Raw genomic sequence first — 14771 nt, 5'->3', positions numbered from 1 at the left:
ACTATGAGAATGCACAAGTTCCTTTTAGAGGAAACTTGGCTTTGGTATATATTTATATACTTGTAAATCCTGGGGACATTCCTACCTCTTGTATGGGATAGCTGTGAATCACAATTGATTCGATTGGAATTTGTAGTTTGGTTAGTGAATAAGAGTTCTTTTCTTTTTAAATATCGCACCATCTTTAGAAATAGGCATTCCTAAAATAAACTATTGTTGCTTGATTAAAAACATTCCTGTCTACTCAGGCGTGGATGAATCACCCATTTCTGGAAGTTCTAATGAAAATCATCTACTATGTGCTCACACAGAGTTCCTAGACAGTCATTTCAACTGAAGATTTGATTTATATTCTCTAAGACAATCAAGACAGTTATTACCCACTTCTTCATATCTGAATGGCAAAATGTTACTACTCTTTTGAAGAAATATTTCTAAATACGGGCTCATGAATGACATCCTTTCAAGTGATTTATGTCTTCTTTGTAGGCTCAGGCATGGAGAAAAGCAATAATGTCACTGTATTTATTCTCTTGGGACTTTCTGAAAGCAAAAATATTGAAATCTTTTGCTTTGTATTGTTTCTATTTTGCTATATTGCTATCTGGATGGGAAATTTGCTCATAATGGTCTCTATTGCATGCAGTCCATTGTGGGAACAACCTATGTATTTCTTCCTGAATTACCTCTCACTTTCTGACCTTTGCTACACATCTACAGTGACACCTAAACTACTAGTGGACTTACTGTCAGAAAGGAAGACCATTTCCTACACTAGCTGCATGATACAGCTCTTTACGACACATTTCTTTGGTGGTGTTGAGATCTTTATCCTCACAGGGATGGCCTATGACAGATATGTGGCCATCTGTCAGCCCCTGCACTACACTGCCGTCATGAACAAACAGAGATGCAGCACCATCCTTGTAGCTTGTTGTACCGGGGGACTTACACACTCAGCCAGTCAGTTTCTCCTCACCATCTTCTTACCCTTCTGTGGCCCCAATGAGATAGATCACTACTTCTGCGATGTGTATCCTTTGCTGAAACTGGCCTGCACAAATACACACACGATTGGGCTTTTAGTCATTGCTAATTCCGGCCTAATTGCTGTGGTGACTTTTGTGGTCTTGATGTTATCTTACTTTTTTATACTGTACACTATCAGAGCATACTCTGCAGAGAGCCGCAGTAAAGCTCTTTCTACTTGTAGTTCTCACATAACGGTGGTGGTTCTCTTTTTTGCACCTGCATTATTCATTTATATTAGGCCAGCCACAACGTTTCCGGAAGATAAAGTGTTTGCTCTTTTCTACACCATCATTGCTCCCATGTTCAACCCTCTGATCTACACGCTAAGAAACACGGAGATGAAGAATGCTATGAGGAAGGTGTGGAGTCATCAAATGTTCTTGAAAGGAAAGTAACTTTCCAGAAGGATTCTATTATTCTAAGGCCAGGCCCTCTGGAATCACAAGTAAGGATAAGAGCCATTCCCATTATCTACCTGTACTGATTCACTGTTTGGAGAGAAAAAACAAAAGCAATGCTGTCTTTGTTATTCTGTGCTTCTGTATGACACATTTTAAGTACTGTTATTATTTATAAACTGCTCTATGACTTGACAATATCTAACAACACCGTCAACCTGTGATTTTAAGATTGTGCCAATATAATACAAAATAATAAATTGTGTGTATATGTGCATATGTGTGGAGGTGTGTGTGGAGAGAGAGAGAGACAGAGAGAGAGAGAGAGAGCACGTTATCAAGAAGATCTTATTATTACCAAGTTGAATCTACCCATAACTGGCCATCTACTAGGTACTAGGGTTTTGAGACTATAAATTGTACAAGCAATTGGAGAAAACAACAACAACAACAACAACAACAAACCCACCCACACACACAGAAAACAACCACCACCACCAACAAAACCCAAAACCAAAAAATCCCAAACTGCTTTCTTGATTGAATATACGCTTGCTGCAGAAGGTCAAGAACTGCAGTCTTCAATATAAATAGAAGCTCAACATCAAGGAAAAAAAGGTCTCATCATTGGGCCAATTGGCAGCATCATGATAGATGGTGAAGAGATTGAGATTGTTGACAGCTTCAGTTTGCTTGGCTTCATAAATAACACTTGGTGCCAGCAGCCAGGAAATTAAAAGATTAATTGTATTGGGAAAGTTTGCTGTCAGAGACCTCTCTCAAGTACTGAAGAGCAATGGTGTCAGTCTGGAGAACAAACAGGTTCATCCTAGAGAGGGAGAAATCATTCTGCTCTTTGGAGGCAAGGATTCTGAAGCTTTGTCTGACACATTGTGGATGTTGCAGGGAGGGACCAGTTCTTGAAGAGGGACATCATGCTTGGGAGGGGAGAGGGACAGCACAAGAAAGACCTTTGATGAGGTGAATTGATTCAGTGACTGATATAATGAGGTCATGTGTGTCAGAGACAATAAGATTGCCACAGGATAAAGCAGAGTTGTTGTACCAAGGGTAGCCATGAGTTACAACTGACTAGATGGGTCATAACAACAACAACAACAACATGCTATTGCAAATCGCTTCATCTTACTAACTCAGTGTTGCTAAATTGAAAATATCTATATCTTTATCTAAGCAAAGCAGCCAAATATCATTGTGTTGTTATTATTTACCAACAAGTTGCCTATGATGCAATAAGACTTACACAATAACTGAATCCTGTCCTATCCTGAGCCAGTCTCATTGTTTCTGACACACTTAACCCCATTGTCCCAGTTACTGTGCCTGTCTATCTCATCCATGGTTTTCCTTTTCTATGTTGTCCCCCCATCCTTCCAAGATGATATCCCTCTCCAAAGGCTGGTTTCTCCTGGGAACATGCCAAAATTGTGTGAAATGGAGTGTCAAAATCCTTGTCTCTAAGGAGAAAATTATTTCCACCCTCTCCAGGACAAATCTGTTCTCTTGGCAGTTTATGGAATGGTCAACACTCTTCTCCAGCACCACAACTCAAAGGCATCAATCCTTCTTCTGTCAACCTTAGTTGTTGTCCAGCTCTCTGACACATATAAACTAATTGCAAAGACCATAGCCTGGATCAGGCAGACCTTAGTCTTTAGAATGATGGTTTCATAAAAGTATATATAGTCAACATATTTCAATCAGCTGAATTTACTACTTATTTCTTTGCTAAAATGATTTCCCTTTCCCCTGGTTCTTGGGTCTTACAATAGAACTCCATTTGTTTTTGCATGCCTTCTCCTTTCTAGTACAAAGATCTTTGAGAACCTTGTTCTTTGCCTACAAGACCAACTCATAGCAAACCTATCAACAATAGATCAGCACTTTGCCCAGTCCTCTGTAGTCTTCATGATCTCTCACATGCTAATGTGTTGTTACAGTCATGTTGACAACACATTTCCTTGAGGGTCTTCATCTCTTTCTCTAATACTCTACTTTTCCCCCACACGATGTGTTTTCCGAGAACTGATCCCTCCTTATAACATGCCCAAAGTATGAGAGGCAAAGAGTTTCCATCTTTGTCTCTAAGGACCACTCTAGTTGCACTTATTCCAAGATATATATATATATATTCTATATCTCTATCTCTATCTCTATCTCGATCTCTATCATCTCTATCTATCTTTATCTCTCTATCTCTATCTCTATCATCTCTATCTATCATCTCTATCTATTTTTATCTCTCTCTATCTCTATCATCTCTATCTCTATCTCTATCTCTATCTCTATCTCTATCTCTATCTCTATATTGGAGTTCCTGTCCTCAAAAATTAACTCTCATTGATTCAGAGGGGTAAAGAACTGTGCTGACAACCCAAAGGAACAAGGTTTGAATCCTCTAGCTTCTCCATAGGAGAAAGATGAGCAGTTTCTCTCATGTGATTTACTGTCTCTGAAAACCAATTTGAAGGTCAGCTATGAGTCAGTTCTGACTTGAAGACACACAACAACATAGGTTGTTGTTATATAATGAGTTTTCTCAGGCTGTAAATCCTAATGAAGGAGATTCCCCATCTATCTCCCATAGAGCTGTTGGGGAATTTGAACTGGCCTCTTTTAGGTTAGCAGTGTAATTTCCTATGGACTATGCCACCAGAGCTCCCTCTTAAGGGAGGGAAAAAAAGACTAGTTTATCCTTTTGGCAGCCCATGGGTTATTCACTTTACCAACACCACAAAACAAATATTTCTCGGGTCACACATAAAATAGCACATGTTATGTGTACATTGCTCACTAATTTTCAGAAACAAATTTCTGTTGTTCTATTAACATACAAAGCAGATGTCTAGAATTAGCAGCTGGAAAGCCCTCTCATGACTCTATAATGCTTCCTCCCAAAGCTCTAAGATTGTAGACTGGTTTTCTCTGGTTTTGTACTTTTTGGTACAATAACAATTCAAGTTGTATTCTTTAGTGTCTGATTTATTGTCATTAGCTTTATAAGGTTGACTCAGTTACTTGTACATTTTGCTATTGTTCCAATTTAAGGGGTAAATGTTGTTGTTGGTGTTGTTGGTGTTGTTGATTGCCTTCGAGTCGAGCACGACTCCTAGCGACCCTATGAACAAAAGGCCTAAAGCCCCTCTACAACCATCGACACTATGAAAGTTCATAGAGTTTCTCGAGGGATGCCATTCCTGCTTCCAAAACTGTCATAGAATGTTATTGGTTGAGTCACCTGCAAAGCATAGTGACCCTATGCACAGCAGCTCTGAACCCTTCTCTGTCTGGATCCAGTCTAATTCCATCACACATACACCCATTATCCCAGTTGCTGTATCAATCCGTCTCATCCGGGGTCTCCCTTTCCTGTGCTGTCCATCTGCCCTTCCAAGCATGGTATTCTTCTCAAAGGACCAATACATGAATCAATTTATTGATTTGTTCATTTTCTTATAGTTATGCATGTCTAGTACTTTGGGAAATATTTTAAAATATGTCTTTTGGTAAATGTTCATCTTCTATTAATTTGTTTAGTATGTTTCATTTGTAATAAAGGTGCAAACACTTTAAGATTGTGCTTGTGTATTATACTGATGCAAAATAAAATGTTCATGAAGGAAAAAGAGTAGTTATCAGTAGAAAACATCAAGAATAGAATAGTGGAAACTAAAGCTCAAAATAGATGAAACTTGTGGTACTTCTAAGACCCATATGATAGGCTATGGCGTAAATTTCAATGAACTTGCTATTCATAGAAAAGTACTCAAACAATTAATTTGACATATGGCATGGGAGAGGGAGAGAAAAAAGTAGGAAAAGGAAGAGAAGAGGGGGAAAGTGGAAAGGGAAGATAAGAAAGACGAAGGAGAGAGAATATCTAAAAAAAGGTAGCTTACACAATGGAACGAAAAATAAAAATATCATGGAGAGAACGTAAGGGGATTTCAGCAAGTTTAACACATAAGCGATCACCATTCAGAAATATTATCAAATAAGATTCTTACAGTAGCATATGAGTTGCCTGGCATATTAAGTGAAACTTGGAAAACTCTATATTGTCCTTTGGAAGAAACATCTACTTCAGGAATGTGAAAAAAGAAGTCTGGAAACAGATAAAGATTTTAATAGTTAGGGCATGTGCTGCAGTTTCACATGCCCTTCCTCTCCAAACACAAACATCATTTGGAACAAAATCTTGCCTGTGGCTTTTATTTCCATCAGAACTACAGGAATAAACATTATATAGATAATTTGACCATTTTATTATCATCAATCACATTGATGCCTTTGAACTGAGGTATTAGTGAAGAGTCTTGAATATGTCATGAACTGCCAAATGAACAAATTTCTCCCGAAGATAGTGCAGCCAGGGTACCTTCCTGCCAACAAGACTCCCCAAATTATGACTACATTTGAGTATCCACTTCTTAGGAACCGCCATCAGCACATAGTGGCCTAGTGGCAAGAAGCTGCACTGCAATCCAGAAGACATACGGTTCTAATCCACTGTTTGCTTCTCTGGAGAAGGATGGGCAATCTCTTCCCTTGCAATTAGCTGCTTCTGAAAATCCTCGGGAGGGTCATCTACAGGTTGGTTCCAACTCGACGTGCACAAAAGCAACAACGTTTCTTTCCCCAAGGGGACGCCATATACTTCAAAGTTTGCACAGCACTGCTGCTAAGTTCTGCGATCCTGCTTCTTATGCCTCGGCTGATTTGTATTTTCAGGAATCTGTTCTTCATTTCTGGCAGTTTCAGCACCTCTACGGCACCTTCTCCAGTGAGCCAGAATCTCAGTTTTGAAGAAGCCTATACGCCCTCATTAATTTCTTATTTGGTGTCTCTTCATCAGTCTTGAAAATATTTTAGTGCCTTTATCGATGTATAATTGACTCATAATCAACTAGGTATATCTAAATTGCGCCGTAAGTTTTGACATGTTGTTGTTGTTGTGTACTACAAGGGCTGGAATCGACCCATAGCTGACCTGCTGGTGGGTTTTCAGAGGCAGTTAATTGTACAGGGGGAGATTGCCCATCCTTCTTCCGAAGAGTAGCTGGTGGCCTAGAACTGCATGCCTTTGGGATTGCAGTGCAGCTTCTTGCCATTAGGCTATAGGAGCTCCCTAAATTTTAACACTCTAAGAAATATCATCATTAACAAGATGAGAACATCAGTGACTAAACAATTTCCATGTGACTCTTTGCTTTCCTTGTATGTTAAAAAGTTATATTTCAATTGCTTTGTTTTCATGTAAATTCACTGTAATTATATATATTTGGAAGCAGGAATGACATCCACTTCCTAAACAACATGCCTCTGGAAACTCTATGCACTTTGATAAATGTCGATAGTTGTGAAGGGGCTTCAGGCCTTTTGTTCATAGAGCTACCATGAGTTGTGCTCAAATCAATGGCAATCAGAAACAACAACAAATATAGATATGTCTTCTTTCAAGATCATTATTTTGGTATTAATTCATGCATTTTCATAGTTCTTTTTTGTGTGGAATAACATTCCAGTGTATTATATTATTTGTTTATCCTTCTTCCTGTTGATGGTTAACTTTGCTGGTTCCAGTTGGTAATATTACAAATAAAGTGATTTATAGTTCTATAAACTTCCTCAGTTTTAGTATAACATTCTAATCTTTATAGATGAATGCTGTCCTTTCTGTTACATACTTAACACAATAAAATGAGCAAAAATTCTTCAATTTTATAGAAATTATGAAATGTCATGGAGATCCATGCTCAAATTTTTAAAAAATTGTCAAATGCCATAGTCAAAAGGGTGCTAGAGAAAATTATTGAACATACAATGGACTGTCAAGAGAAAAACAGGTCTATTTTTTTTGAGTAGACAAAACCAACCTCCTCTTTGGAAGCAAGGATTTTGAAGCTCTGTCTCACACACTATGGGCACGTTGCAAGGAGGGACTAGTCCTTGGAGAAGGATATCATGCTTTGAAGGGTGGAGAACCAGTTCAGGAGGAAAAGACCGTGGATGAATTAACACAATAACTGGGGTACTGAGGGTAGTGTGTCTGAGTTAGTGAGATTGACTAAGGATAGGGTAGTTTTCAGATCTATTGTGCATAGGGTCGCTTTGAGTCTAAGCAAACTCAATGGCACATAACAGTAACAGTATCAATGACAATATTGAATAATTTCTCCATTCCATTGGATCAGTTTTCCCCTTTTTGAACCTCTTCCAGTCCAATGACCTGGTAGTGATCTTTTTGAGCCTTTTCTACCAATACAACATGTTCAGTGCTTCATGAACTTATTCCTCCTGTACTCTTAGTTCTTGATCATATTCTACTTCCTGAAATTGTTCAAGTCCAATTCTTTTGAGTACAATGACTGTATATGTGTTCCATCAACTTTCAGTGATTACTACATCATCCAATATAAAGGATTCCACAGAATCCTTCAGCATTGCGACCTAAGGCATGATTCTGTTTTCTAGTTATTTCAACTTGAGAAATATTGAGACTATTATCTCTTCTGTTAGAATATATTCTGGATGTATATTCTACAGAATGTAAATTCTACAGAATAGAAAATACTTCGTTTTCTAACTTCAGTCTCGGTGCATTTTCCTTACATCCTGTGGTGTTAAGGAGGAGTATAATATACAGATGACTGATGAAAGAACACATAAATTTGTCCTGGAAGAAGTACAGCCTGGGTATTCCTTCAGGTTAAGAATGGCAAGATTTTGCCTCACATACTGTTGGCATATATCAGGAAAGAACAGTCCTTGAAAGGGGACATCCTACTGTATGGAAAGGTAAAGTAAAGGAGTGAGAGACTTCCTATGAGGTAGATTGACCCAAATGATGTAATAATGGGTGAAGGAATGCCAGAAATTGTGGGGATGAGGTTGGAAAATGTAAAGTGTTAATATGTTGTACATGTGGTCCTTATGAGTCATAATCATCTTGAGATCACCTAACAACATTGCTGTGTTGTTGCTCTGTGCTGTCAAGTTGATGATGATTTATAGTGACCCTATGAACAACAGCTCTTAACCTTGCTCTATCCTGAGCCCACCTTACCATCTCCAATACACCTGATCCCATTGTCACAGTCACTGTTCCAATCTATGTCATTGAAGGTCTTCCTTTCTTGCATTGACCCTCCAAGTATGTTCTTCTCCAAGAACTAACCCCTCCTGATAAACCTACAGTATGGTAAATAGACATTAACCATCTTTGCCTCCAAGGAGCAACCCAGCTTCACTCTCTCCAGGACAGATCTGTTTGTTCTCTTGGAATTCCATGGGATGTCCAATGCTCTTCTCCAGCACCACAACTCATAGGCATTATTGGTTCTTCTTCTGTAATCTTTAGTCATTGTCCATTGTTTTAGCTATCTTTTTGGTTCTTTTTTTTCTTTTAAGTTCCATGCTCTTTTTCAATCAAGAGGAAGTATACTTCCTGTTCCACTTGTCAACAAGAATAATAAATTGCTTTAATCATTCTCTTTGGCTTTCTTTTTCACTATACAGTTCTCCATTTCAGCAGCAATAATTTGTTGTAAAAGCTGCTAGGTAGTCAAGGAGAAATTGGGACAGTGGGTCATGCATGAGTTTAAAGTCTAACTTATTTTTAAACTTCTATATTGCTTTTTCATGGCTTGTTTTGAGATCCTATAACATTTTCTCTTTTCTTTTCTTTGTTCTCTTCCCTCTTCATAAATAAAGACTTCCTCCAGGGCAAATCCTGAGATCCCAAGGGCTTACAAAAGTTTCCAGTCTGCTTTTTTAGAGGACACACAAACCAGAGCTGGCACAATTTCCTGAGCCTCTCTGGGTATGAACAACAGTGGGGCCCTCTAGAGACACTGTGTCCAGAGTTTGTTCTATGCAAAAGATGAAGTCAATTTACAACCTGAAATAAACATCATGGAGAAGGAAAAAAGGAAAATTCCCACAAGATATATGAAGAATATAAACTTGGACAGCTAGTTACTGCTATTTGGTGAAGATTGTTTAACAAATGCATCCGGAAATTCTATTGCCTACACTTTTCAATCAAAAATGTTTACATTTTCTTCTCGGTTTATATTTGGCTTCTCCAGAGCAAATTTACTATTGGAATAATCACAAAAAGATTATTACAAGGATTTATATGCATCACAGTAAATTAGCTGATATTTCAAAATTATCTTGTGACCCTTTGACTTTTAAACAAGTGTCGGGAAGCTGTGTTGGCATTTAATATCTTAGACCACTGAAATAAATTTCTTTAATAGGGAAAAAAGAATGAATACATAATTCTTTATGAGTCCATAGCAGTTTCTGGGGTGATTACATCTTCCATTTGTCTTCAAAACAGTGGTATAATTCTCCAATAATTAAAGGCAAGCAATCTGGAAAACATTTTCAGAAACTGACCAAGTTTTCCTTAAATAACAGGTTGCAGTCCAACATTTTATTTCAGATAAAAATGCTAATGAATGGTTAGCAAATTGGTTTTTGCCTTAAGACGAGATAAGCAACTAAGACATTTTCCTTATTCATTTTAAACTAACAAGAAAACCACCCCAAATTGCTCTGCAGGTAAGTACTTTCATATTCTTGGTTTTGATATGATCCTGCTACTTTTGAGTTATATAGTGAAATGTGACATTTTCAGAGTTATTTTATTAGTAATAAAGGTGACATAGTCCATAAAGAGTTGCATCCCTAAGTTTACTAAAGTGGTTCCTCTCTGGCATTTGGATAAATCAGTTGTTCTGTGGGAGAAATATGTGTAGTGTCCTTACATGTAATTTACAGCCACTCAAAAACCTGCTGGAGGGTCAGTTATGAGTTGACTGGGCTTAACCACAATGAGTGAGGGTATGAGTTTAGTTTTTATTGTAAACCATAAACAATACAATAATTATTTTTGGCAAGTACATTTAAAAGTAATGACATTTCCAAATGGCTAACAATTTCCAGATACTAACCTCTGCAGAAATTTCCAACTTTCAAAGTTCTTTTCCTGCATGATTGTCTAGACTCATTAAAAAAGTTAAGTTTGTAGTAAGTTACCTATCACTACCACCAATAGAAACTGTAATATTTGTGGCAATGTTAGTTTACCTTTAGTAAAATCAGTTTTGATGGTGCTGACTTGGATCATGAAAGACAACGATGATTATTAACTACTACTACAAAAGGTTATAAATGACATTTTATACTAATTTTAGTAGCATTAAAACGATAGGTTAGTGATGTGATATTAAATGCCCACTTAATCAATGACAACACCAGATCTATTTCATTTTGTCAGTCTATTTCCACATTGCCCTCATTGCCCTCTATTGTCCTCATTGCCCATCTATAATATCTATGTTGCAGTTTCCTTGTTGTATAATTCATTATGGAATATGATGTAGGATGTATATGTCTACTTTCAGGACAATTGAACTAGTTTCCTAATGCTAAAAAAAAAAAACCCAAAAAACGCCAAGGGGATAAGAAAGACAGAAAGGAAAAGAAAAAAAAAAGATAGACACATACACATGTAGAATTATATATCACCTATATTAAAAAAATCAGTCATACTGTATTGTTATATGTCCCTCACTATTTAGCTGAGTGATAGACCTAAATCTTTGTTTGATAGGTATTTCAAGCCAAGTTTACAGAGGGTCAGTCTTTTCCAAGTGAGAAAGCTAATAGCTAATGTAAATGGAGTTATTCTGAACAGGTCTCTTTTTTCCCTTGGAAATTTTGTCACAAACCATACCAGAAGTTAAACTATATAAAAAGGTTTTTTCAAAATTAGTTGTGGAAATTGTCTATTGTTATTCTGTATTGAAACTCTGTCTCACATACTGTTGCCAAGAAGAACCACTCCTTGGAGAAGGACACCATGCTTGGAAGGGTAGGAGTCAGTGCAGGAGAGGAAGACCCTGGATGAGACGGTTTGACACAGTGACTGTGGTAATGGGAGCAGGTGTGTCAGAGACGGTAGGGTTGGCTCAAGATAGAGCAAAGTTCAGAGACAGTATTCATATGGTTGCTGTGAATCACAGTTGACTCAAGAGCACATAATATCAACAGAAACAACAGGATCATCATCTCCTACTCCTCTATTAAAAGTTCACTTTTTCTACCCTGCTTCTATCTTTGTCTCTCTCCCCCCTCTCTCTTACACTTGAAACTGCTATTACATAAAACCTAAATATCACACATTGAAATAAGTGACTAGCGATACTCTATATCAGCTTTGATTTGAGTAAATCATTCAATTTTTCATATATATTTTTAAACACAATTTATAATTGTAATGAATCAACATTTAAGTTATCATAACTATCTTTGCTTGTTATTTAAAAGTGTTAAATTCACTTTAGTTTGTATACATTTTATAAAATGATTCAAAATTCCATAAGTAAAGGGTAGTTTTATATTCCATTTATGAAAGCAATTTTTAAAAACAGAATCGATTTGGTGGATGGAGGTAATTTAATTTGTAGAGTACTTTGAATGTAACACTGCAAAGGGTTGTTTTTGGCCTTGTTTGTTTTTAAGACATTAAAAACCTTTGGGAGAGTTTAGACATGTAATATAACAATGCTGAGGCTTTACGTTTTTAATGTCACTTACTCATTTGTCAAAGATATGAAGCTAAATTTACACCAAGAACTAACCTTTAATTATATAATGCCGTATATTTTAAAACCAAATTGGTTTATAATCTAAAATCACCTCAAACATTACCAGTTAAATGTCAGCTTAATTTGGACGATGCTGAGCTGTCAATTTGTACATATCATTGCCTCTAAAGATTTTGAATCATTAGTATCTGTGGGAGTCAGCAATTGTTGCCACAGTTGACGTAGGCTAAAGTAGAAAACTCACGTGAATTCTATATTGACTATATGCAGTCTACCCTTTGAGCCGTGTTATTTTATGTAGCATTCATTATCAACATTGACAACCAAGTAGCTCATAAATGAGGCAAAATATTTTTATTTGCAACTTCTTTTTAAAAAAATAGCACCTATGTAGGAAATACTTGAACATGGTCCCTATCATATTAAGGGAAGGAAACCTGGCATAAAAATAAAACTCCAAGGGGAACAAAAAATGCAATTAAAAATGATAAAAAAATGAAAGTTCCATCATTCATTTAATTTTGATAATCTAAACATTTTAATTAACAATATTAAATATTTTACAATCTAAATATTTCAATTAACAATATTAAGTATTTTACAGCTTAGAAAAGAAATGTCGTTGCTGTTGAGTTACATAGAGTATCATCCTGCAGATTGTCAGAGGGATTAAGTCACAGGGGACAAGACTGTCCATCTTTCTCTGTGGAGCAGCTGGTGCACTTAAACTTTATACCTTTGCTCTGGCAGCACAATTCCTTGTTACTAAGACACCAGAGCTCCCTAAAAACAATATATGTACATATGAAAAATATGTATCTTTAGGTTCAACAATATAATATAGTTTGGGGGGGAAAGACATTTGAGAAACCAACTATAATCCCCATCAATCAAATAAATATTACTCACGTATGAATTGCTTACAGTGATCGGTAATGATTTTTTTTTTTGTTACTGTGATCACATTGTAAATGTTTACCTGAAAACATTTATTCTCTTTTCTTTCAGATGCCTACCTATTTGTGCATAGTATACAAAAGATGCATACAGGTAATTCTCAGATGACAACTAGGATTAGTTTCTGTGTCTTGAAGTCTTTTAGTGGAGTTTGGGGATGAATCAGAAATTAGTGCATACTCTTCTTTTTTAGCCTTAATTTAATAAGAAAGAAAGACTCAAGGTCTTTCCATGATTTAAAAGTTGCATACACAACACATAAAAATGATTTTGATGAAAAATTTATTTCAAGTAGGATTTGGCTTAATCTGAGGGAAATATACAAAACATTATAAGACGAGTAGGAGTTCTCAGTGGTCAGACATTCCTAATCCCAAGATTACCTTACATGGAACACCGGAGGAATATCTCAGAATTCATTCTCATGGGATTTACCTATAGTCAGAATGTACAACTGCTGTGCTTCGGGTTGTTCTTACTCTGCTATGTTGCTCTGTTGACGGGAAACCTTCTGGTCCTTGTCTCCATTCGATGCAGCTCCCTGTTTCATCAACCAATGTACTACTTTCTCAGTCACTTATCCTCCGTGGACATCTGCTATACCTCCTGTGTGACACCCAAACTCATTGGTGATCTGTTAATGGGAACCAAAACCATCTCTTACGCGAGCTGCATGTTACAGGTCTTCTCCATGCACTTCTTTGGGATGATTGAAGTCTTCATCCTCACAGTTATGGCCTTTGACCGATGTGTTGCCATCTGTAAACCTCTCCACTACATGATGATCATGAACAGGACAAAATGCAACCTCCTTCTCCTGGCTGCTTGGACTGGTGGAGCTATCCATTCTTTTTCCCAATTCTCTTTGATAATCTGGTTGCCTTTCTGTGGCCCTAATGAAATTGATCACTACTATTGTGCCATTTTCCCTTTGTTGAAGGTTGCCTGCACTAATACCTATATCATTGGCTTCCTTGTAGTTGCCAATTCAGGTATGGTTGCCTTAGTAACCTTTGTTCTCTTGTTTGGGTCTTATGTCATTATATTGTTCACCTTGAGAAATCACTCAGCTGAGGGAAGACGCAAAGCCCTGTCTACCTGTGGCTCTCACATCACTGTGGTTGTCTTGTTTTTTGGCCCTTCAATCTTTGCCTACCTGAGGCCTCCTATTACATTTCCTGAAGATAAAATATTTTCTCTGTTTTATACTATTTTTGTTCCCATGCTTAACCCCTTAATTTATACTCTGAGGAATACTGAAATGAAAAAGGCCATCAAAATTGTCTGGTGTCAAAAGGTATTTTCAGAAGAAAAATAGAATTGATACATTAAACACAAATTTGTTGTCACTATATTCCATAACGTTGGAATCAACTTATAGCTTATAGAGGCTATAAATTGTACTATAGGAAATTTCTCATATTTTAGATAGATAGATAGAGCTATAAAGATAGAGATAGATAGATAGATATTTGACCCTCCAGTGAGCTTTCAAAGGCAATAAATTACTGTAAACCCAAAAGCATGTTGGTATATACCATCAGCTGTACCATGGAAGAAAGACGGGCAATCTCTTTCCCTATAATTTACTGATATATTGATGTTTTTTTGAGTACCATCGAATTGGAACCGGCCCATAGCTGATCCTCCAATGGGTTTTCAGAGGCAGTTAATAATACTCTTCTACTATCTACAATCTGCTATTGGTCTCTTCCAACTTGATGGACTTGAAACAAAAAAG

At 36.9% G+C, this 14771-nt stretch overlaps 2 protein-coding genes across 2 annotated transcripts; both read left to right on the top strand.

The window, feature by feature from the left end:
- The first annotated feature begins 497 nt into the window (after positions 1–497).
- On the top strand, positions 498–1427 carry LOC102855620 (olfactory receptor 4P4-like). Its single transcript, XM_006902332.1, has one exon. It carries the CDS (start codon positions 498–500, stop codon positions 1425–1427), a length of 930 nt encoding a protein of 309 aa, XP_006902394.1.
- An 11991-nt stretch (positions 1428–13418) lies between these two features.
- On the top strand, positions 13419–14348 carry LOC102855206 (olfactory receptor 4P4-like). Its single transcript, XM_006902331.1, has one exon. It carries the CDS (start codon positions 13419–13421, stop codon positions 14346–14348), a length of 930 nt encoding a protein of 309 aa, XP_006902393.1.
- Positions 14349–14771: the final 423 nt, after the last annotated feature.

The sequence above is a fragment of the Elephantulus edwardii genome, unplaced genomic scaffold (genome assembly GCF_000299155.1).
Source record: "Elephantulus edwardii isolate Elephantulus edwardi_28Jun2011 unplaced genomic scaffold, EleEdw1.0 scaffold00389, whole genome shotgun sequence".
NCBI lineage: Eukaryota > Metazoa > Chordata > Mammalia > Macroscelidea > Macroscelididae > Elephantulus > Elephantulus edwardii.
This window is presented reverse-complemented; position numbering and strand designations above follow the sequence as displayed.

Coding starts and splice junctions, on each gene's coding strand:
- LOC102855620 (XM_006902332.1), top strand. CDS start 498: ATGGAGAAAAGCAATAATGTCACTGTATTTATTCTCTTGGGACTTTCT.
- LOC102855206 (XM_006902331.1), top strand. CDS start 13,419: ATGGAACACCGGAGGAATATCTCAGAATTCATTCTCATGGGATTTACC.